The 25,993-nt window shown below is 36.8% G+C and overlaps 1 protein-coding gene across 5 annotated transcripts in view; it reads left to right on the top strand.

Annotated features, from left to right (window-relative positions):
* BBS9 (Bardet-Biedl syndrome 9) overlaps positions 1 to 25,993 on the top strand; it is a 289,453-nt gene that overhangs the window by 121,423 nt on the left and 142,037 nt on the right. For all 5 annotated transcript variants that reach the window (XM_051611618.1, XM_051611619.1, XM_051611617.1 and 2 more), the window contains one exon: positions 8,543 to 8,725. In XM_051611618.1, coding sequence (XP_051467578.1) covers positions 8,543 to 8,725 — 183 coding nt within the window. The remainder of the gene's footprint in view (positions 1 to 8,542; positions 8,726 to 25,993) is intronic.

Here is a 25,993-nt window from a genome sequence, read left to right as displayed (position 1 = left end):
AGAATTTGTTTCCAGAGTGTATTCTTTTAATTTAATTCTGAATCTTATTGCCAGACATTGTGTTAACAGCCACAGTGTTTTCTAATCACTTCAAATTATATGCTAGCTCAACCTGAATGAGGGGTTCTGGGAGGCAGAAGTTCCAAGATCTCAGGTGTGATTGAGTGGGCAAGTTAATGGCTTGGAATTTAGTTTACAAGTTCACTGTCTTAACTGGCTTGCTGATTTGCTTGATATTGATTCTTTTATTGTTAAAGATGTTGGAATAGGATTTGCTGCCGTAGCTTTGTGTTCATTTGTATAGATGGAAAAATATATTATCTGTTAGTTGAGTTTGTTTTTCAATATTATAAAAAAATACAAGTATGAGATGAGCCTGTGTTTTACTGAGTACCTTCTAGGAAGCAATAGGCTGTGGATTTTATTCTGTTTCTAAAACTACACTCATCACCTGATATCTAATGTGCTGCAAATGCTTTCTTCCCATTAGGCGCATGCGGCTGATCACACTGAGGGGAGTGGTCTTTTACATGATGCAATCCTGCCTTTACTGAATCAGTGCAGTGTTCCTACTGGTGTTAGCAAATCCCTGATTTCACCCATTGAGCTTCACTGTGCATAAACGTTTACAGAAGTAGATCTAATGGGTCTTCCTTGATTTCCTAGCTATTCATAGATCCCATTGGACTAAAATACAATTAGAAATTTGCAGGATGAGGCCTATTTTAAAAAAATGTTTAGGTAGCTTCACAGCTTACTTTAATATACAAACATACAGCTTCACTGTATAAAATGTGTTCCTTTGTTGAAAAAAATTATCGATCATCATTACATAATACCATATATTTGCTGATATAAACCAAGCTTTTCATCTCCCTATCACCATTTAGCTTATTTTTGGCTGTATTTTTTATATATTGCTGTCATTTCAACCACAGCTTTGCAGTGAAGCTATGTCTTCAACATTCATTGACTGTCAGAGATTCTGTGACATATCTGTACATTATTTAACACATCCCTATGCTTAAGTGGAACTTTTCTTTTGAAGGGGTAAGTAAAGGATTTATTGTAACTCAGTGGCTTATTGAGTTTTATGTAATTTGTAGCAGATGTTATTTCCCTCATAAGATACTAATTTTAAAACTGCACTTTTAAATATGGGTTTTATAATGTAGAACTTGCTTCTAAATTTATTGGGATGTAACATATGCATTTTGGAAGATGTTTGTAGCCTTCCTTCAATATATTTTTTTTTCCACTGTCTTGGTATTTAATAGTTCTACCAAATAACAAGCAGTAAACTGGCAACAGTGATGCAGACAAGCAGTTTTCTTACCACTACATTAGTATTGCCAAAACAAAAATTTTCAAAATTGATTTATGCATATGAAGAGGTGCATGTTTAGGCTTACAGGAATATGACTTTGCTTCTTTTAAATAGATCATACCCATTTACAGTAGAGCTAACCACGGGGTCTTCATGTTTGAATTTTACTGGCATACCTTGTTTAAAGAGTCTACACAAAATAGAAATTTCCTGTGGAGCAAGAAGATGTTGATCTACCAGAGTTTTAATTTAGGTTTGAATGTATTAACAATCAAGTACTTTTGGATAATGCACTCAGGTGCTTGGGGTTCTGAACCCACTAAATGGTACAGATAAAAGCTGGGGGAAGAAAGACTTGTGAAGACAAAGATAAAATGAGAAGGGTAGAGATTTCTTTCTTTTTGAACTGACCATATTCATACTCCTATGTCTCTACATATCTGAAATGATAGTTACTTTATCCCTGAAGATTTTCTTAGTAATAGAGAATAATGTAAGTTTGGGTTGGAAGAGGCCTTTAAAGGTCATCTAGTTCAACTAAATCAGGTTGCTCAGACCCCCAAGTGTTTCTGGGGATGGGGTATCTACTGCTTCTATTGGAAGCCTGTTCCAGTGTCTCACCACCTTCATTGTAAAAAATTTCTTCCTAATATCTAGTCTATATTTACCCTCTTCCAGTTTGAAGCCATTACCCCTTGTCCTATTGCTACAGGCCCTCATGAAAAAAAATTGTCCCCATCCTTCTGGATGATTGGACTTGGTGATCCCAAGGGTCTTTTTCAACCTGAATAGTTCTGTGATTCTTATAGGCCTCCTTTAAGTATTGAAAGGCTGCAATAAGGTCTTCCTAGGGCCTTCTCCAAGATGAACAACCACAGCTTTCTCAGCCGGTCTTCATAGGACAGGTGCTCCTCTCATTAGTTTTGTGGCCCTCCTCTGGACCTACTCCAACAGCTCCATGTCTGTCTTGTGCTGAGGGTATCAGAACTGGACACAGTACTCAAGGTGGGGTCTCATGAGAGTAGAGAGGCAGAATCACCTCCCTTGACCACTTTCTGGGCTGCAAGCACACATTGTTGGCTCATGTCCAGCTTTTCATCTACCAGTATCTCCAGATTCTTTTCTGCAGCTCTGCTGTCAATCCTTTCATCCCCCAGCCTGTATTGATACTGGGGATTATTGGCCTGACCCTGGTGCAGGACTTGCCTTGCCGTGTTAAACTTCATGAGGTTCATATGGGCCCACTTATCAAGCTTGTCCAGGTCCCTCTGGATGACACCCCATCCCTCTGACATGTCAACTGCACCATGCAGCTTGATGTCATCCTCAAAATTGTTGGGGGTGCCCTTGATCTCACTGTGTCTCGATGAAGATATTTAACAGTGCTGGTACCAATACGGAACTCTGAGGAACACCAGACATCATTGTCACTAGTTATTAAAACAAAACAAAGTAAATTATGTGGCATGAGTCTCTGTGATGATAATCCAGTATTGCTTGGGTTTGTGGAGGTAAAACACAGTTTAGATATACGTGAAGTCTCAAAAGAGGATTCTAAATTTAAACAGTACATTCATTTCACTGCTATAGATTGTTTGCTTTGACTGCCGTCGTAACCTGTAACTTATGTTGTGCATGGAAATGATATTTTATGACAAATTCTAATTTATAAAGGTCCAGTAGAGCTGTTAATGATAGTTCTGTTGTAGAAATAACATAGAAGAAAACAAAACCATTCAACTTCTCTTGTAAACTTGAGTATTTCATTAATCTGGCTGCTCTAGTTTCCAGAGGCACAGATTGCTATAGTAGTTACTTGGGATGTCAATTTTGCATTCACCAGGTGAGGCAATAGAATTTGAGGAGGTAGCCGGATGCATCCAAATAAAACATGGATCATGGTGCAATGTCTTTAAACTGCCCTGTCTTCTCGGATTGAGGTCGTGTTGAGCTTCACTTGAAAGTTGAGTATTTGGTGTCTAGGGAATCGACACTTTGTCATCATCATGGTGGGCATATGGCACAGTTTTAAAAACTGTGGTCGTCGTTAGCAGTAGCTGAGGCATTCTTATAAAGGTCAGATAATTGTGGCCTGAGGTTCTTAATCCCAGCGTGTGCTCTCATGTACCCGTTGCAGCACTGTGAGAACGCTGCTGCTTTTAGCAGTGCTCCCTTGCAGGACTGACCTGGCTATTTTTTCTGGTGACAGAATGTTTGATAAAGATCACTCTCTGACATGGATATCTTTGCCTGCATTCCATAAAGCTTTAGTCACCTGTCAAAAGCTGAGAGCACAATCCTTGTTGAGTGAGGTGGTCTGCACAGGGAATCAGGCTGCTAATCACTGTTTTGTTACTTTTTCAACTACTTTGAGAATTGCATGTAAAAATAAAAAAGTTTGCTCCTAGAAAAAGGGATATTCAGGATTTTATTAATTACATTGGTATTGTCACTTATGTTGTCTTACCTGTTTTAAAGATTTGCTTTGCTGATGTCTTAGTTTTTGTATGTGGCTGCATGGCCATGTGTGCAAAGGGCTTGCTTTTAAGGAAAAAAAATAACGTGTTCTATATGAAGTAGAATATGTGATGCAGACTTCTTATATCCAGAAAAATATTTTCTTAGATCTTGTTATAGATTTAGTAACTGAGCAGTGTTTCTTTCTCTAGAACGAGTGAATGTGGGAAAGGGTGAAATAGAGTAGTACTGTCATGTTTTCTGCTTTAATATGCATTAAAGTCCTGCTTTAAGAAGACAGATTTTTGGTTAAAAATAACTACATTGCAATAAATTGTTCCGTAAGAAAACTGCAGGAAAAGACCTATGAGTTGTGATCTCTGTTTTTGCTTGAATAATTGTGTACACATTGTTCTTTTGAAACCAGGTATAAAGACTTTGATCATGGATCAATTTACTGTGGATTCATTTACATAAATGTCTTGATAATTCAACATAAAATCATAGAATCATAGAATTGTTTGGGTTGGAAGGGACCTTAGAGATCAAGTTCCAACCCTCCCGAGTGGGCAGGGACGCCTCGCACTATACCAAGTTGCTCAAAGCACAATTCAACCTGCACTTGAACACTTCCAGGGAGGGGGTATCTGCAGCTTCCTTGGGCAACCTGTTCCAGTGTCTCACCGCCCTCTGACCAAAGAATTTATTCTAATGTCTAGTCTGCTAAAAATGAAGATACTTCAAATTTACTGGAAGCTGAACCCAGTATGATAGAGCTAGGTGAGAATAAGACTAGTTGGCTAAGGTTTTACCAGTGGTGGACAGTTATATTTTTCTTGGCTGTTTTATAAAAAGAAAAACAATCAGTCACACTTCCTGTTCTCCATTTTAGAATATGGCATAAAACCTGTGAGAGTCTTCAGTCCCAGTGGTATTTGGTACCAACTCAAAAGAAAGCTCCTTGGAACTTAAGGCTCATTTCTTGCCCTTTTTCAGTTTTCTTCAACTTACTAACCAGCTAGTAGGAAGGAATTTTGTATTTTTGGAATAGTATTTGTATTTTTTTGTAATATTGGAATAAGCTTTGAAGAGTGATGTTCATTATTGCCCCAGGGAACTTGTCTGAATATACAAGAGTAGGTATGTTGCAAGCCTTTTTCAAGAGGGATTAGTAATTTTGAAGTTATTGCTGGATATTAAACAACGCCCAAAAATATCTTTAAGTAAGCACTAATAATGGAGAAATATGATTATTTTTAAAACTTGAATCACCATTAGTTTACAGTTTTCAAATACTTCACATCTTACAGGGTCTTCTTAGCAGTGAAATAAGCATGAAGAGAAATCTTTCTGCTTGAACACTTGAGGCTGAAAAAATGAGACATGTTCTAGGCTTGGAAATTCTTGCAGTCAAATTCTGGTAATAATGTTGAGGGGTGAAGTTCTCAAGATTATTAAAATACTTCTGGGTTTCAGCTCTACCTTTGCAACTCTGACTATGACAGTAAAAATCTTAAATATTATCTTAACTGAGAGAATAGTACTTCTTTCTTTTCTTTTTAGTCTTTCACTAATAACTTAACCAGCATGTACTTTGCTGTAGGTGGGTGTGTTGTAACAGGGCAAGAATTTGGCCTTAAAATAAAGGATATAAATGAAAAGCAAGGTTTGATCAGTTGTAAAAATGTGTGTTCAATACTGGACTTTCAACCTATTCCAGCATCTCTTAAACCTTTCCTACGCCAGCCACTTCCCTGTTTTCCATTGCTTTTAGAAAGAAAGTTTTAAAAACTTATTTGGAAGACTTAAGTTTTCTTTGTTTAAAAGTTTTGTGTTATTAAAGGAGAAAGAAAAATGTTAAATGGGCAGTGTTAGGCCTTATGCAATATAGGTGGACTTTTTACTTCATAGTTTCCAGTTGGTCTCTCTGCTTTCTCTGCAAGTGCAAAGATATATGTGTATATATATGTATATACATATGCAGTCAAGGAAAGATGCGATTGTTTTGTGTTTCAGTGACCTGCACCTCTCTTTTAGAAACTTAAGTCTGTCGCTGGTAGAATATTTGTCTTGTATTATTGTGCATTAGAATGGCAGAATTTTGTACCAAAGGCAAACTTTAACAGCTGTATTTTAAAAGTTTATTTATGAAGCAACTTTCAAGATAGCATATAGGCTTTGTACATTAGGTATTGATTGGGAGTACTTGGATATTTATTCTAGAATCACAGAATGGTTTAGGTTGGAAGGGACCTTAGAGATCATCTAGTTCCAACCCCTCTGCTATGAGCAGGGACACCTCCCACTAGATCAGGTTGCTCAAGGCCCTATTTATCTTACATCTGTAGTCTATGAAAAGCTGAGCCATCTCCTTTGATCATAGTTATAATATGGAAAGAAAGCAAATTCTGAAATGAAGGCTCCTTAAGGGAAAAGGCTGTGTCAGTTACTTCTCTTTATGTGATTTCTGCCTCTGAGGTGTATACAGTACAGGGCGAGTTGAAATACAGCACGGTGAGAGACCACCTGGGGAATAATTAATGACTCAGTCTGGAAGGTGTACTTTACCTTTGTGTAGATGGAGTTCAGACAGATGTAACAGATGTGCAACTGTATTTGCCTGCTTTTTCAGCAAAATTGAGATTAGCTGAGCATTTTCCCTAATAGGATATAGCTAACCTGCCTGTGTTCCGAATTCCAGGAATTCTGAATTAATCCATTGTGCTATCCCATCCAGTAATTATATTATAGGAAGCATGCTGATGAATGTCATCAGTGTCTTAAATTAATCTTAGTATATTTTACTTCCCAGCATTCTCAAATGCCTATTGGAAAGGAAAGGTGATTAGATCTTGGAAAGCCCTTTTAGACTGAGGAGAACTTTACTCTTGTTCATCTCCTCAAAAAGATCAAACTTTAGTGCATACAACTACTGGGTATGGTGCTCAGATGCAGGTGATGTAGGATACTGTGTAGTATTGTTTGTCATGTAGCTTTGTCACCCATAACTCTTAATAGCAAATTGGAACTCCACTGTGTAGAACACGAGGTATAAAGAACATCAGGGCTTTGCTCTGAGCAAGCTGCAAGCATGCATGGTTGCATTAGATGATATGTCTGTGTGATTCTGTTACTCTCCTTTAACCATAGTGTGTTATGTTGGTTTTCACTATTTGGAATTAATTTCTCACTTCTCCTTTGCATGTTTAGCTGAGCTTTTTTTTTTCTTGTTTTGTTACTTGGCTCTGATTTATGCAGTGTTTGGACTCATGAGTGTCCTGTGGGGTCTCCATTTTGTTTGGAAGCATTACGTTTTAAAATCTAAAACAAAGCTATGAACACATTGTTTGAAATGTTTCATATTTATAGTTCCCTAAAATTCTGTTTTCTTTATCTCCTCAGTCACATGGGAGCTTGGAGGGAACACACACACATCTCTTAATACCAGTGTTGTAGTTTAAAAATAGTTTTCCTCCACCAAATGCTAACAGCTGGTTGGCTTTGTTTCCCGGCTGAAGATGCATTGTATAGTATTTAGTTTTCCTACTGTTGCCAAATGTTAATGGATCAAGGTCGGCAAGTTTAACTTTGTAAATATTGTTGGAAGACTAATTACACTTTAAGCACCTATTACCCCATTTTGCAGATAAATAAACAGAAGGAGAAAGTGGTTGAGGGTGGTGCTTTCCGTTGATTTAAATGACAATGAAGATAATCAGTGCTGCTGTAAGCCAAGTATTCAGGATCTTGAAGAGGTAGTGGCATTCATGAAAGCAGGTCCTGTAAATGGTGGTCCCCCAGGATAAACCTCTAACCTCCATTCCATTCATTTAATTAAAATAATTTAGTGTAAATACAGTGGATAATCTCTTGTCAAATTGAAATTATAGCAATTGCATATTGAAAGCACTGTCATCTTCACTTTTCATCAGTGGTGAAAAATGCCTAAACATTGCATATAAAGAAAGAAACAGTTATAACAGTATTTTTCAAAATACCTACTTTTGTAATGCTATGAGTGGACGATATTATATACAATTACTAGTTATTTCTGAAATGAGTAGAATATCGTATAATAGCTCTTCTGTTTTTCCCCATCTTGAAGTACTCACCAAAACTATCCTAGCAACTTGCAAGAAGTGAATCTGCCTTTTTTTTATTTTCAATTTTTTTTCCTAAAGTCTGGCAGTTAAAGTGGTGTTGCCTGCATATACAGGACCCATAACGTTTACATTTTGGTATAGAAGCTGAAGCAACTGGTGCAAAACATAGATTGGAGATTGAATCAATTAACAGGTGGAGGTTCTGTTCATGTGAAAATGATATACTGCATTTTTTTATTGGATAAAATAAATGTGGTGGTTTTAATTCTTTAATTTTTTTATTATTAAACCAGTAGGCTTGCCAGTTAAATAAGGATTAGTGTCTTGTGTGGTATAAAACTGAAAGTTAGTTTGTTATCATGTGTTATGTTATGGAGGTCATTGTATTGCCTTACAAATATGTTTTAAACAGAATCCTTCCTACGCTGATTGTGCTAGATAATCGTGTTGCCATATGGACTTGAAATTGCCTGGGTATGCAAAAGAAAAATCTAGATAAATGATAACTCTCTTAATACTCTGTGGTTTGTGTTTATGGAAAACAGAATTCCTCTGGATCTTCTAAAGGAAAGCAAGTGTGTGCCAAAGGTAATTTCAGTGTTGAGTGTTCATGGATGGTAAAATTATAGTTAATAGATGTTTGTAATTTTTGCAGGTAATAGCTCTAGCAGATGCAGCAGAAGAAAATCAAGCCAACATGTTCCAGGCATTCACAAAGTTGAAAAGTGCCACCCATCTGCTGATTATGCTGATTAGTCTGTGGCAGAAGCTTAGTGCTGATCAAGTTGCTATTCTGGAAGCAACATTTTTGCCATTAGCAGAAGATACACAAGAGCTGGTAAGAGTCTGTAAGATCTGTTTGAAAACTGCTCATTGACAGTGTTTAAGTGCTTAAATTTACACATTTCCTCATGTACTTTGTTGAAGACAGTCCTTGGAAGTGATCTAATAGCCTTATTAAGGAGGTGCTTAGTGCAAATGACATTGATTTCACAGAATAGTGGAAAAGTAGGAGCTGATTATACAATGTTTCATTAGAATTTATGAATATTACCAGCTAATTTCTATTTAATTCTTCCTTATCAAGCCAAGTAAGTGTCTAATGCAAGTGTAGCTGGTTTTAACCGCTGTCTGATTGTTAGCAAAAGCAGAATAGCCCCAATTTTTTAAAGACTAATATGAAAACTATATAATAGACATACATTTGTAATCACAAGCACACATTGCAGCAGACCTATAAAATCTGGACACGTACTTACAATCATGCAATATATTTAATCTATGAAACATTTCCTGTAATTGGTCCTCAGTGTTTGCACGTTGGCTTATGTGATGGTTGAAAGTTATATGAAGAAAATACTGTGAATAGATAATGTATTTGTATTCTCCAAACTGTGCTCTAGATAGTCTTGCATTTTTTATATATCTTGCAAATTTTGCTCTGATTTCATGTGTGACTATATGAGATTGTGTGCAAAATTTTGTGGTTCGGAAAGAAAGATAATGCTGTGTCCTATCCTTGTCTAAGGTCCTCAGCTAAACGCTGCTTTATTTTAATTAGGAATAAGTTCATCTTCAGTTAGTTTGAAGTCCAGCCTTCTTGTTGGATTCTAGAAAAAAATACTTTAAGATAGCATGCCACAGTTAGAGGAGAAATAAGCTCTGACATTAATGCATGTCAACAATTCATTTTAGGTGTCTGAACTGTATAGTATACATGCATAACCTTTCACAAATGACTTCTATAAAATAAAAAATAAGTATTATCTAAGTATGCATTAATTTTAATTTTTATGCTCTGTACAGGATTTCTGCAATATACAGTGAATCCAGATTTTGGTACATACCAAGAATACTTAGAATGGTTTGTAGCCATTTAGAAAGCTTGTGCGGGCTTCCAAGTGAAGCTAGGATCATCTGCAATTTCTGCCTGGGGAGGGGAAAGTGTTTGGCATTTTACATGATATTGACCCATAGCAGGCAAAACAGAAGGTTTTTTGAGATTTTTTGTGTCCCCATTTGAACTTGAAAAATCAAGCTGCACTACTGAATACGTATTTCCTTGAGTAGAATAGAAATAAAACTCACATGAGTCTCAGAAAAGCCCAAACAACCATTTTTTTGTATTACTCACTTTTATTTTGCTGTCAGGAATTGCACTGCTTTGGCACATGTTCTGTTAAAACGTGGGGGAATCTGTGTATCCTAAAGTACAGGATATCACTTCAATATAAATCTCAATGTGGTTTTGGTGCAGTAGTTAACGGTATCCCATATTAAAGCTGTAAGACATCAAATAAGTAGTGTAACAACAGCTAGGATGAAAAATGTAAGCCAACAGTAACTGGAGGTGGAAATGGGAATGAAACTTTTACAGAATACTGAAATTTGTGCCATATTGAAATTGTTATGATACCACAAATCTGAATGTAATTTAAGGAGATGTTTAGACAGGAAAGGGAGAAATCTTCTGCCATACCGATGATATTTACAGACAGAAGCTTCTAGCTAGCTTCTTTGCTAAGCTTCCTTGCTAGGTTTCTTTGCAAGAAGTTGAATGGAACGCTGGTGAAAGAAAGTACTCTGAAGAATTTTTATTTACTCTTCAAACAATTCTGAACAATGGATTGTTGTACTTATATTTGGAGGTAGTGTGTTAGAGGACAGTTTGGATGCAGTCTACATCTCCAGAATAAATTCTGTCTTGTAAGCATTAAACTATGGAAGTGTTTTTGTAATAAAATGGAAATGCTTAGGATATGATATTACCATAAAAGAAATGCTTCTCTGACCATAACATGAATGTTATTCTCATATATGCTATTCCATTTTGAGCAGATTGCATCTTGGTTTCTAGATCTAGCAGTTTCTTCAGTTAGATATTGAGCAGATACAAAAGTGATGTTTTGTGTTCCCGTTGTCACCATTTTTTTCTCAGACTGTGAAATCGTTTCTGTTGCTGCAGACTTTTTTCTAAGAAAAGTAATTTATTTTCTTTGTAGACAAAGTGGGAGTTATACTGCAAACTTACATATTTTCTGGGAGTAACAGATATTTGGCATCATATGTTATTTCCAGCAGTAACTTCTTACTAGCACCTAAGTAGTTTGGCTTTGATTAAACTGGCTAAAAGGGTTGCTCTTGTTCAGTGTTGGAAATGCGTGGACATTCCCCCTTTTCAGTGATTCTTTCATGAATTCTACACAGTCTAACAAGTGTAACACCAGAAATTGAATGAGCTCTGTCAGATTTCTGCTTTTAATCAGTGGAATAAATGAGCTAGTCCTTCTGCTAATGAAACCATTAAGAAAGCGATGCCAAAACTGAGTAAGAATTAATCTCATTCTTGCAAAAGTTAGCTGCAGTTTTGTCCCAATGTACTTTGTTACTGTGGAACTAAAATTAAACCCATATTAAAAATACAGCATGTAGTTAGTATTTCTGAGCATCATGTTACGGTTCCATGCAAACTCTACTTTAAGATGGATACTGGTTTTGAGTTTTGTTTTACTACCTGTTGAAATATATGGTAGGAAGCTATTTTGGAGTGCTTTTTTGGATATTGATGATATATCAGAGATTTCATTATGCAGTTAACTACTTTCAGGAGAGTTGGTGACTGTTCTGCAAGACTAGTATATTTCTTATTAGTTTATAACAGGATGTGGCAACGATTTCAAATACTATAAAGTCTGAAAAATTCAAAAAGCAAGGAACATTTTCAGAGATGTTTTTCAGTGATTATATTTTACCAAGCTGAGGTAACTGGATGGAAAAAGGTTTTTGAAAAATACTGAGTCTGTGATAAAGCATGTGTTTAACTTAGGAAATCCTTTTGGGAAAGCAGGGAATTTGTCCAGGTTAATTTAGAGGTTCAAAGGATTCGTGCTACATGGGGATAGTTTTGATATAATGATTGCATGGCATCCAGATTGACTGATGGTTTATGTGTCTGATCATTAAGCTATTAATGCTTTCTTTGTTTAAGATATTACAAAGAGAAAAAATGTCTGTCAATACTAACATTCTAACTTCAGGACTGATGGAGAGCCTTCAGCAGTATAGCCATCAACAGTGAATTTACTGAAGAATAAATATTTTCATAGTTCTCATGATGTTGCTAAATAATGACATACAGGTTTTTGCATTGCTCAATCATCCTTCTTTTTGCTATAGTCACATTTATGATACTGTAGTTAATAGTAATCACTATAAACTGGCATTGAGGAAGTACATTTTCATCTCATTTGTGTTTGGAATCATACCAACCGAGTAAATGTCTGTATTCAATCTTACTTTCTTAATGAAGTTATAATTTTGAAGAAAAAATGCCTGAGGATTAAATGCATATTTTTAAGTGACTCTGTGATCTACTGTAATTAGCTTAAGTTAGTAAGCGTAAATTTACTGCTTTACAATGTTGATTAGATAAAGTGGAAAAATATACTTTGAGGCAATGATGAAAAGAGATGGTGCCAGAAGAGAGTAATGAAGTGCCAAAGAAGAGTCATAGGAGTTATTATCAAGAGATCAAGAGTGTCTTTCTGTAAGATGATGTTCTGAATGCATATCACCAGAAAAAGAAAAAACAGTCACTTGGGAAAGAGTAGATAGCCTGCTAGGTTTTATGTGTGATAGCAGATGGGTTTTACTCTACATTTCTTGAGTATTATAGAAAATACCTATCTGTGGAAAGAATCCTTTACTGAGTGAAAGTTGCAAGATTAAAGATACCATTATTTCTGTAATTCCAGGAGGCTTAATTCCATCAAGAGTGACAGTAGCCAACTTTTTCTTGAATTTTTCCATTAATGTTTAGTACTGTTGAAGCTTTGAGCTAATCATTACATCTTTGTCAAGAGTACTTTTTATGAGCCCTAATTCTTAGAATTTATTGTAAATGGTAACTTTTTGCTGATTCTTGTAATTAGAATATAATCCAGCCTAAATCTTGATCACAGTAAATCCCATCTGGAATGAGTTCTTTGTGTCTTGTGTTTTCTATAGTCTGCTTGTTATTTTAACTACTATTTGAATGCAAAGCTCCAACTCTGTAACAGTTAAATATTTTAAAATAGGGTGAAATATCCTGTATTTTATTATTTGTCATAGGCCACTACAAATTATCTTTTGTTATTTTGTAACTACTTTTAAATTGTTTTAAAACACAGAAAACCCAAAACCCAACAAAAAAAACAAAAAACACGAGAGAGTAGACAAGTGGCAACTGGTAACTTGGAACCAGTTTTTAATACAGTTGTGTTCTTTATTAGTGTGAACAGATAAGTTTAGAGCAGATACATTATAGTCCAATCCTTCTTCTTTCTAGAAAAAAAGATAATAGCACTGAAAATAAGTAGGTTTAGAAGGAGAAGCACATGAAATTAATTTCCTTTTTTCCAGCTGGGAAAAATACCTTACATTTAATGATGCTGACAGTCTTTTTTCAAAAATCAAAACTAGTTCCTCCTATTTGAAAAAAGGCAATGCAACTGAACCATTCAGACAGACTCTTCTGGTACAGTCAAACATCTAAGTCCCACTGTCCTGGGGAAAAAAAGCTAGTGGGTTTTAAAGTCTTAATGACAAAAATAAAAGGAAGGAGCTTTGAGCTTTTCCTTGAAAAAGTATGGTTTTTCATTAAAGAAGGTCAACCTCAGTCTGAAGTTTAGTTTTGCTTCAGGGCAGTGTAAGATTGTCAAGTGAGGGAAACATGAAGGTGAAAGAATGATATTGCCACTCCTGCCTGGGCAAGGAAGGTCCAGTACAAGGAAGTGAAGTCAAAAAAAGTGCAGTAGCAGTGCCTGGATCCTGTCCCATATCGTTTGCTCAGGCATGTATGTGTGACAGAGCTGGAGAATGAGAGAAGTAAGAGCACGGCTCAAGCACCAGACTTACTTGCTTTTATGTGTTGATATAGAAGTTAGGCTTATTTGCTCAGCACTCTGCCTCCTGGCCTGCTTTCAAGAGGATCAGAATACACCAGAGAAAGACAGAGTAGGTGGTGAGAAGGACACATGGTTGTAAAGCTTTCACTTTTCCTTCCAGATGGTGTAAAAGTAGTTTAAACAAAACCATGCAGAAACAGGTTTTGATGTGTGTTATGGAGAGAAAGGATGGAAAGAATCGTTGCATTCTTGTCTTGTTTAATTGTGTTCTCTGGAGCTTGTATCATAGAATTGTAGAATGCCAGGTTGGAAGGGACCTCAAGGATCATCTGGTCCAACCTTTCTAGGTAATACTATAGTTTATAAGAGGTGGCTCAGCACCCTGTCAAGCTAAGACTTAAAACTGTCCAATGTGGGGGAATCTACTACTTCCCTTGGGAGACTATTCCAGTGTTTGACTGTCCTTATGGTGAAAAATTTCCTCTTGTGTCTAATCGGAATCTCCCCAGGAGCAACTTGTGCCCATTACCCCATGTCTTTTCCATGTCACTCCTTGCAAATAGGGAGTCTCCATCTTCTTGGTAGCTGCCCTTTAAGTACTGCAACATGGTAATGAGGTCTTTCCAAAGCCTTCTTTTATCAAGGCTGAACAAACCCAGTTTTCGCAGTCTCATATGTCAGGTCCTCCCGTCCCTGTGCTCATCCTTGTGGCCCTTCTCTGTTCAGAACAAGCACTCAGCCTTGGTATAAACCTATGCTAATAGAAAATCTGTTGGGTTTTATTTTAAAAGTGCATTGAGAATTTTTGTACCTAACTTGAGCTATCTTTTTTCTGCCACAATCAGAGATACTGAAGTTAGTATTCAGTGGGCTGTGTCTGTTGTGAGCAGAAGCCTACTCGAGGATCTTACTTCTTGGTGTAAATTAGTCAAGGCAGACCTGTGTTCTGCTGTGATTAGTTTGCCTCCAGCATATAGTACCTCCTTTAAAATGAACTTGGATATCTTACAAAGCTTTTTAGTTGTCCCGAGAGACGTGCCTTTGTTTGAAAGATTAAATAAGCTGCTGTTATCAGACATTTTTTTCTATGTAATATTGTGATGGGGACCTCTAAACTTTCCCTTTGTTAGGGTAATGTAATGTAATCTATCTAGTTCAGGTACAAAGAGAAGCTAAAATATTTTAGTGCAGTAGTAATTACTGAGTATGTGCTGCATACCAGGAGTTCAAATCAGTTGTCATCTAAACAGCTTAATGACAGGAGTGATGCATTACAGTGATTATGGCAGTGTTGTTCACCAGAAGGTCTTAACATTCAATATACATAATCAGTGACTCTTTCTTTTGGGTAGTTTCTTTTAAAGAAGCGAATTGTCAGTGGAGAATTCCCTTGATATTGTGTCCTAATTGAAAGATCTGCAGACTCTTGCTGTGTATTGAAAGGCATTGTACTAGAGTTTTAGAAATAGAATGTGGTTTATTTGATTGTAAAATTCCACTGTAATTACTTATATACTGAAAAAACTTCTCAGTTTTAGCATTGTTAGTGTATTGCCTATATTGTGTAATAGGAGAGGGTTTATAGACTGCAACGTAGCATATTTACTTTTGGTTTTATTTTCTGATTGTCTCACATCAATTTAAAGCTATGATTGAGTATTCTAAATACTACAATGCTATGTTAGTATTTGATTAAAAAAAAAGCCAAGCATACATCATGGCATTTTCTGAGAAAATAAGAGAGATACTCCCAATAATTTTGTCAAGCTTTCTGTTTATATCAAACATATACTTAATGATATGCAATTAGATTCATAATTTCTTTCAGATCTCACAGTCAGAAATGTTTCTGAGAGGGTATATTAAATCTTATCATCAAACCATCCAATCCATGTTCTTGGGACAGAGGTGGAACCAGTTGTGGTATTACTGCTTTTGGTTCTCAAGTTCTTGATGGTTGATCTTGGTTCTAAATGGCAATCTTAATGTAGTATTTAGATAACCTATAGCTAAGCTATTGTTCATACACTGTGTTATTGTATAGTCTGCCTACTGGAATTTACAAAGACATTGCTAGATAGTGTGAGAAGATAACATGGGAATCTTATCTTGTTAAAAGATCCCAAAGAAAGACTCACTGGCTTTTTTACCACGATTTGCAGAGTAGCTATTTTTTGGGATGAAATTTTTCCTTCTAGTTAATGGTAAGATTCTTTGTCTCAATTCCTAGATTAAAAATGATGCCAGTATTCTCTCGTACCTGCACAGGTGGGGATAGACTCACTTTACATTAAGACAGGCCAGTTCAAATATTTCTTTCCATTAAGACGACCAGAGGGCTGGAGCACCTCTCCTGGGAAGACAGGCTGAGAGAGCTGGTGTTGTTCAGCCTGGAGAAGAGAGAGCTCCAGGGAGACTTCATGGCTGCCTTCCAGTACCTGAAGGAGCTATAGGAAAGCTGGGGAGGGATTTGTTACAAAGGCTTGTAGCAAGAGGACAAGGGGTAGTGGATTGAAACTGGAAGAGGGGAGATGTAGGTTAGGTTCTACTAAGAAATTCTTTAGTGTGAGGGTGGCGAGACACTGGAACAGGTTGCCCAGGGAAGTTGTGGATGCCCCCTCTGTGGATGTGTTCAAGGTCAGGTTGGATGGGCAGCCTGGTCTAGTGGGAATATGTCAGTTGGAACTAGATTATCTCTAAGGTCCCTTCCAACCCAGATCATTCTATGATAGGGATTGCATAATTTATTTCCACCATCTTGTCCTAGGTTTTTCAAATAAGTGAGGATTTGATATAGCCAAAAGGTGGTTTTAATAACTCATAATTAAAACAGGTCATAAGACAACGTTGTACTTTGGTGGAGTTAATGATCATTGCCCAAGCTACTGCCTGAAGCGAAAAACCGATAATTCTAGTGTAAGTTTGAAAATAAGCTACCCAAGTAAATATTCAAGTCCAGTTTGCCACTATCCTCATTGTCCTCACCTCTGCATTTTTGGAGAATAGTGATTCCACAGTTTGAAGCAACAGAGCTGAGTTTAGTGGTGAGTAGACCTAAAGTACTGTGAGAATTTAAACAGGAAACAAACTTTTTGTCGAGTTGTTTGTTGTTTTTTTAAAGAGCTACAATCTTTTTATGTGGGGCATGGTTCCATATTTCACAGCTTTTGGAAACAAACTCATTTGTCAGGCTTTCATAGCATCTTATGTTGGTAACCTAATAAAGGAGATTGTAGTAAGAGAAGTTCCTCCCCAAGTATATCACTGATATGAAAATAAAATATAAGCTGAGATGCAGTGACATGACTCAAGAAACCTTTATTTATTTTAGAACGTTTTGTCTGCTTCTTTTTGCAGACTACTTGTAACAAGGTCTGATTTCTCTTCCCTGTATCAGAAATTATCTTACTGAACCTCCTTGAAGTTAGGGACCTCGCATATGGCAGACCTGCTGTTGGATGAATGGCATTCTTTAGCAAGACTGCTGATGTGTTTGGGTGCCTGCAGACAGCTCTGACAGCATCCGCAAAACTCAAACAGCACTTCAGTTTTCCTAGCTAACTGGTGAAAAGTTCCTGAGGAAAAGAAAGATGAAGTGTTAGATGATTTCAGTGCTAAAAAGCAAAACAACAGACCTCTGAAGCAGGCAACAAAGAAGCCAAACCACTCCATTCATGTAGTGCATACAAGAGTTTCTTTCATCAGTTCCCAGAAAGGGATCAATGGTTGTAAGAGTAAAGTTAAAGAGAAAATTAAGATGACAAAAACCCCTAAAAATTCAGGATTCAGGAATGGTTTCTGCAGAATAATATTGATCTATGTGAACTTTCACGATTCCGGGCAGGATATATTTGTATTAAAACAAATAAGCATTACTAGAAGAGTAATCATGCATTAAGATAGTTGGAATTTATCTGTTAAAAACAAGCTGTCCTTCATAATTTTCACTGTTGTCCAGGAATAAAATAATAAAAAACAGGTGTTAGGACACACTCTGAATTGCTCTGATTTTGTAATATGAGACAATTTGAAAGATAATTTTGGCAAGATAAATTTACTTGTCAAACTAAGGAAGACTGCTGGTCAAATTCTAGTCTAATTCTGACCTATTTTTTAAGGTCTGCCTGTGCAAATGAAGAACATCTTATCCTAAAAGACGCAGTCCGTGTGGAAACTTGGCTACAATAATCAGAGATTAATTAAATTTTAATGGAAGAGCTAATAACACCATCATCTAAAGCCATCTTGATATATCATGTTTGGTGAAGCATGCACTTCCCTGGGAGCAAATTGCTGAACCCAAAACCATGGAGGAGTTAGGCAGCTGTAGAAATATTATGACTATGATCCCCACCTGGACAAGTTCTGCTTTCTTGCAGGGGAAATGCTGTTTCATTGTGTTATCAGTTATTTCATTAATACATTAAAACCTATGACTGCAAATAGTCGTAGTTTGTTTCTGTGAGCAGGAACTTCTGAATTGGACTTGAAAAGCATATTAAAATGTTGAATGATAGAAGTCATCATCATTATGGAACACAGCTTTCAGAACCTGAATTTAGTAGTGCTCAATTTGCTAGATTCCTGAAACACCCACTGCTTTACTTTTCTATGTTATGATTTCTCCAGAAGATCCTTGGTAGAAGATTAGCTTAGGAACATCATTCCTAAAAGACAAATAGTACATATTGTATAAGATAATTTTAAAACCACTATTATGATTTCTAAGCCATATGCACTATGAGCTTTCCTTCTAAAGCTGAAGACATTATAGAAAGAGGTTTTGGCAAATCTGGATTGAAAGTTAAATGTCCACAGAATAGAATCCTCCCAAAACTATTAGTCTTATATTTAATGTGGAAGCATTCGGTGGTTTGTGAATTGTGCTTCAGAGGACAAAAAACCCAGAGAAAGAATAAAGTTTTAAATGTCAAGTGTACTTTTCAGGAAAGAATTAGTCATATAGATTTCTCTCTGGTGAAGTTGCCATTGAATATCAGTATATACCTTTACCAAACATGACTCAAATGAGAAATTCTTGTGAAAAGTTGTTTATGCTGCTGGAGTGTCTATTAAATATTCCTACATTAGACAAATTAAGTTGCTGTTTCTCTTGTTGCTGGTAATTACAGCACAGCTGTGCAGAAATAAGAGGTGTATTTGTGGCAGACTTTTTTTACAAAACACCCTTATTCACAAAGGATTTTTTCTAAAGCTGATATTTGCAGTCTGCTAGTTCAAAATGTGAGACACTAATATTTGAAATAGATGCTCTGAAGTAGCTTTAAAATAGCTGCTAGCATGAGTAGTTGTTAAATATCTCTGCACAGATCTGTTGCACTATACTTAGACTAGTTCAATAAATATTGCAAAGAGATGTCATACAGTTTCCTGTCTAAGTTTTGATTCCTTTCTGTACCCTATTTGTTATTCTTAATAAACTCTTATCTTTTATACCTTAAATATCTGTTGTATCAGGACCTCTACAGAGCTTCATGGTTCAGGAAGTGCCAGTGTGGTCAGAGTTACCAAGTTTTTTACCTTGTACTTACCTGTTTTTTGCTTTTGTCTTTTATCCCTTGTGTTTTAAGTAAACCATTATTTGTCTGGGGTAGGTATATATGCTAAGTCCAAATGTGTATAACGGATTCTTTCCCTATTGTCAAGAACTACAGAGTATGATCTCACAAATAAGTGTGTTTTCTGCCTCAGATTCTTTCCTTAGCTTAAAATGAAATTGATTTATCTATTGTTTCAAACTGTTCTTCTAGAACTATGTATCTCACTGATTTTCTTCATTTTAGTTATGTCTCTTACCTTGTCTTAGATATTCAGCTATATCTTCACTTTGCTATTGCTTTCAGCATTCTGCAAATTCCCACTAGAACGGAATTATTTTAAATGCCAATAGAAGTGAAAGATCAATTAATATTACGGATGAAGGGGAGCTACAAGAAAGCTGTGAAGAGACTTTTCATAAGGACACATACCAACAAGACAAGTGGCAATGGTTTCAAGCTGGAAGAAGGGAGATTTGGGTTAGACATTAGGAAGAAATTCTTTAGTGTGAGGGTAGTGAGACGCTGGAACATGTTGCTCAGGGAGGTTGCAGATGCCCCATCCCTGGAACTGTTCAAAGCCAGGTGGTGAGACACTGGAACAGGGTTGTCCAGGAAACTTGTGGTTGCTCCCTCCCTGAAAGAGTTCAAGGCCAGGTTGAATGGGCAGCCTGGTTCAGTGGAAGGCATAGTTTCCTATGACGGGGACTTTGAAACTAGATTGTCATAGTATCATAGAATCACTTGGAAAGTTGGAAAAGACCTTCAAGATCGAGTCCAACCATTAACTCTACTCTGCTAAGTCCAGCACTGAGCCATATCCCCACGCGCCACATCTAGATGACTTTTAAACGCATCCAGGGATGGTGACTCAGCCACCTCCCTGGGCAGCATGTTCCTGTGTCTTGACACCCTTTCAGTGAAAAAGTTCTTCCTAATGTCTAGTCTAAACCTCCCCTGGCACAGCTTGAGGCCATTCCCTCTTGTTCTGTCACCAGTTACTTGTGAGAAGAGACCTGCACCTACATCTCTACAATGTCCTTCCAGGTAGTTGTAGAGGGTGATGACGTCTCCTCTTAGTTTCCTTTTCTTTAGCCTAATAGCCCCATTTCTCTCAGCCACTCCACTCATGGCCCTTCACCAGCTTTGTTGCCCTTCTTTGGGCATGCTGCAGCACCTTGATGTCCTTCCTGTGCTGAGGTGCCCAAAACTCAACACAGTACTCGAGGTGTGGCCTCACCAGTGCTGAGTACAGAGGGAAGATCACCTCCCTGGACCTGCTCACCACACTGTTTCTAATACAGGCCAGGCTGCCATTGGCCTTCTTAGTCACCTGGGCACACTGCTGGCTCTTTAAGGTCCCTTCCAACCCAAACAATTCAATGATTCTAGGAATACGTGGATTTAAAGGAAGATACAATTAGAGAGAGAAGGATTAGTATAAGAATTTCAGCTGGTGCTTTTTCTATTGTGTGCTCACTTCAAATGCCCCTCTTATTTACTTAACAGATTTGTAATTTATTTAAGTAATTTGCCGGGATTTTCATCAGACTTGAATTCCACTGATGTGTAGGGTTTTGCCATTTCTTAGCTTTTTAAGTATTCCAGTGGTAGTTTTTTGTTACTTACATGTATGTGAGGGTTTTTGGTTTTGGTGTGTTGTTTCAAAGTCAATTGTAGAAGATTCTAGAATAAGCTGTGACTGGCGTTTTTAATGCACTGTGTTGAAAGAAAGCTTTTGGTATTGTTACAAGGATAACTCTTCAAGTCATGTTAATCTTAAAGAATTAGGCTTTTTAGACTGTTTGAAGTTTAATATATTAAACACTTCATCAATATTTTATTGCGTTTTTTGTCTGAGTACTGTATAGATAGTCAATCAAAATGGAAGAAGCTGAGCATCTTAATTTAAAATCTGTTCAAAAGGTCTCCTAGATGCCTTAGATCGTTTCTAGTAGTCATTTTTCACTCACAAAGAAAGTTTGTCTCTCCATTTCTGGCACAACAGGCAAATGTTGCATGCCATCTTCAAGGCTGCTGTAGCTGTTATCTCCTTTTTGGGACAAATCAGTCAGTTATAAATATGGAATACACTTAAAGAATGTGGGTTAGGATGACTGGTAGCACAGTGAAATCCAAGCAGAATTTGTCAATAGCCTGTGCCTGTGTTGGAGACTACCCATTCAGTAGCACTTGATTACCAGTTTGCGTGTGTAACAATAAGGTGATTTTTTAAATCGCTCTAAAAGCAAAGTATTGAGACATACAAGGCTGGTGTTGTAAATTAGCATAGATACAAAAGGAATTAGCCTGAGATACAGAAACCTCTTTGGTGATTTGGATAAGCATAAATGCCAAGGTTGTAATTCAGAAAGTGAGCTTCAAAGTATTCTAGCATTTTTGACAACTAATGAAATAATTATTCTGACTAAAAATTGAGAAATAAGGTAGAGCCAGACAAATTCCTGAGTTAACAGCTGTAAAAACTTGGCTTGCACCAATTTTGTGTAGTTTTTGCAGTATGTTTCACATTGCATTTGAATTCTTTCACAACTATCTTGGCTGTCACTCCAGGAGAAATTACTTCATAAGCAACTTGGAAAATAGCTGTTGCTTTAGGAATAATATTAATAATGATAAAGGCTTTCAAAGTAAATACAGACTTTTAAAGAGAGAATCCAGTATTTGTCTAGCTCATGTGCACAACTTGGGAACAATCTCGTTCAGGTTTGTCTAATGTGCTATTAGAATGTTTGATTTACACTTAATACAAATAATATTAACTTGTAGATCTCTACGTTTTCCACAATTGCCAGAGTTCTGTTAATTCCATGAACCAGTTATGCTCAAACTTACCTCCTGACAATCACTTCTGCCTCCATCCTTCCGTACTGTCCACCCCATCCTTTCCCTGGAATGTCCTCAGCCCTACGATGTATCTGAGCTTTTACAGGAGCCACTTATTTCTGCTCATGTCTCCAGATCTGCTCCCTGTAGAGCGTACTTTGCCCATCCAGAAAGCTTGGCCTGGTTACTTCCAGCTTGGAGAAAGTATGCCCTAAGTAGTACTATAATTTATTTTAATCTAATCCTCTCACAAAGATGATGCAGTTTCCTGTCTAAGACATCTTATGTGAAAGGTTTTAAATGTGCTTTAAATGTGTGTGAAAGGTTTTTATTGTGCTTTAAACTTATGAAGAGATTTATCACCAAGCATCACTATATATATATTTCTGTAATCTTCTGTGAATTATTTCCCTTGTTTTGCTGTTATCTGCATGTTACATTTTTTATAGTGGTTTTTTTGTTGTTGTTGATTTAAAACTCCGATAACTGTAGTCAGTGTTTGAGTGAAATTGTACTCTCATCTTGCGTTTTATAAACTAAATTAGAAATAGAAGCTTTCTGTGACCAAAATTACTTGTTTCTTGAGCGGCAATGAAGTAATGGAATTTGAAAGATGCCTCCATAGGTTTTATGCCTATTTAGAGAAGGTTCTTTTCAGAGAATTGTTAGGATTTTTTTCTTAATAAGTACAGAAGACTTGTAATCCTTCTGGCATGAACTGTCCATCTGTGACTGTCTACCTTTCAATGAGGTGTAAGAGATATTTTTACATTTTTTCATTTACTTGAGCAGATTCTTCTATATGTTTTCAGATTATTTGGACAAGAAACCAAATTGTTACCCTGTATTGATGTAGCTTACTGGGCATTTTTATGCAGGAAAAAAAAAAAAATTCATAGCATGGTGAGTTGAGGTGTTCTAGATGCAGTGCAACAGATGATGTTGTTAGGATGGAGCTCAGCTGATGGCAGTGGTTGCTCAGAGCTGCTATTGTACCTCTAGATTCTGGTCTTGAATAGGAGTCAATATTCTTGCATTTTAGGAATGTGCAAAATATTCTAAATGTGGATTGAAGTATCTATTTGGGGGCCATTAAAATGATCAAAGGCCTGGAGCACATCTGCTATGGTGAGAAAGTTGAGGCTGTTCAGTGTAGAGAAGAGAAGTCTCCGGGGATACCTTATAGTGGTCTTCCAGTACCTGAAGAGGCTACAGGAAAGCTAGGGAGGGGCTTTTCACTGGAGGGGGCAGTGATAGGACAAGGGGTGATGGTTTTAAACTGAGAGAGGGGAGATTTAGGTTAGATATTAGGAAGAAATTCTTCACTGTCAGGGTAGTGAGAAACTGGAATGGGTTGCCCAGGGAGGTTGTTGATGCCCCATCCCTGGAGGTTTTTAAGGCCAGGTTGGACAAGGTTTTGTGCAACCTGGTCTAGTGGTAGGGTTCCCTGCTCATGGCAAGGGGTTCAAACTTGATGAGCTTTAAGGTCCCTTCCAACCTTAACGATTCTATGGTTCTGTGATTTAATTAAAGCAAAAGGGAGAAACAGTTTTGAGAACTTCTAAGCATTTATAAATAGTGATAATAATCTGTCCTAGGGGGCTTATATCACTAGCAAGCATTCACTGGGAAGCTGTTGCTTTTCTGTTACATAGTGTAAGAATGGAGTTGGTACTGAAAGTCTGGGTTGTTAGATTTTAGGGCAAACACTTCTGAAGCTCTTAAACCGGAGTCAAAAGTGTGGCAAAGATTTCAGTAACTTCCAGTCCTGTTTGTGTATTTCGTGTAAGCAAACTTTCAGGAGACAACATTCACCTCTCAACTGCAGTCAAAACTAAGTTCTGTTTCTGTGGTTCTTGAAGCATTTCCCCATATGGTTCTTTCGACATTTAGGACAATGTGTCTTTCTTTTGTCTAAACCATTTACTCAACTGTATCTTTTCAAACTATGTAGGTGTCATCTCCAAGCTAAATGATGTCTTTTGTGGAACTGGCATTTACACATTTACTTTCTTTTGTTTTCCTTTCCTACAACAAGGATGTTTCCATCAGTTTGAGTGGTACAATAGTTAATTCTACGGACCTATTACATACTTTTCTTAAATTAAGCATCACAAAGTGAACTACTGTTTACATTCAAAGAGAACCCTTTGCTCATCTCTTCTATCCAGAGAAGAAAAACATTGGAGGACTAATAGCTTGCAAAATTGAGTGTCTATGGTTATCTGTATTAAAATTGAGGAAAAGTAATTGGTGTCATCTGGTTAAAATTATGAACATAAATTATATTTTTACTCGTATTATGGTGCACTATAATAAACTAGTTCAATTTTCAAACTTTCAACCCCCCGCCTGTTGAGTTTGCATGCCATGGTCTGCATGTCCTTTGAGCGTTTTGTGTTCAGAGCCTTTGTAGGATTTAAGCTCTAATGCATTATGAGAATTTATGACAATTGCAGAGTACTAAAGGAAAAGAATTGCTGTGTCATAAAATCTAAGCATTCATTCTCAGCACATCCCAATACTCCTGTCTCTCAGTTGCATCTCTTCTCTGCTTGTGGGTGTGTTCTTTTTAAAGCCTCAAAATGATCTGAAAGATCTACTATTTGCATGTGTTAGATTTTTCTTACAAGACGTTGTAGCTCACAATGATTGCTCTAGCAAGTGTAATTTGTAAATATGCATACTCAATGTAATGATAAATTTTAACTTTTCAGAATAGGAATTTAAATAAAAAAGTACTTTTCAGGTTGTTTCTACAAAGCTACATAGCTGTATGAATAGTTGCTATAATCTGGTCCAGGTAAAACCTATTTTATATTAGTGGTGTCATAATTTCAGACAGCTTGGTAATACTTTTAAAATTCTTTACCTGAGTTTTATCCACCCTTTATATGTTTAAGCAGCCCTGTGGTGTATTGTTGAAAAACATGACTTTGAATGTTTTTCAATGATTAGTCTAATCAGTCTATCAGATGAAACTTGGCATGGGTCTCTAGCTGTGTGTTCATCTACAGTTGAATCAGTGGCTTGTGTGTCAAAACCTGCAATGTTTCAGAAAGAAATTTAATAAAGTTTAATACTGAACGATATGGAGAAAGGAAGGCTTTCAATTTATTCATTATCTGCTCAAGTACAACTTAAAATTTGGTAAAACTTGTTGACTATTTTAAGTTAAACAGAATCAAGTGCTGTTTATTTTCATAGGAGGTGCATGTGGTAAAACTTCTGCGTAAAATATCCTAAATTTTATGTTGCTGTTGTTCCAAGTGATGTAACAAAATGTGTAGTACTATCTACTTGAGTCTCTCTAGATCTTGACTGTGTTGGAAGCAGCTCACCCCTGTTTTGAGGGGAAACATGAGGTAAAACCATTATATTTGACAGAAATTCCGGCATGGTGTTTGCAGCAGGAACTGTCAGATTTTCATTGTTTTCCAAGTGGTGTCACTTTAGTGTCTTTAGATACTGCACTTGGTACTTTTGTATGTGTTTGCAATGGAAATCAACCATGATAAACTTATGTGCCAAGCAGTTAGGCTTTTGACTAAACCTCAGTAGGAGCAACTTAGCTTAACCAGTACTTTATCTTAACTTCCAGTGACTTATGAGTGATGCTGTTGGTGGAGGCAAGGGGAATCTAAAAACTGAAGAAAATGTTTGAGCTAGTTATACAGTACAAATATGTTAAGAACCTATCAAATTTGACAACAGCCTACTTCATGCTTCTCCCTATATATACACATCCTGTGCATCTTAACAACCCTAATGAAATCCCTCTCTCAGATCCTGTTTTTGTGTCAGTCTAGTTGA

The sequence above is a fragment of the Apus apus genome, chromosome 2, assembly GCF_020740795.1.
Source record: "Apus apus isolate bApuApu2 chromosome 2, bApuApu2.pri.cur, whole genome shotgun sequence".
Taxonomy (NCBI): domain Eukaryota; kingdom Metazoa; phylum Chordata; class Aves; order Apodiformes; family Apodidae; genus Apus; species Apus apus.
This window is presented reverse-complemented; position numbering and strand designations above follow the sequence as displayed.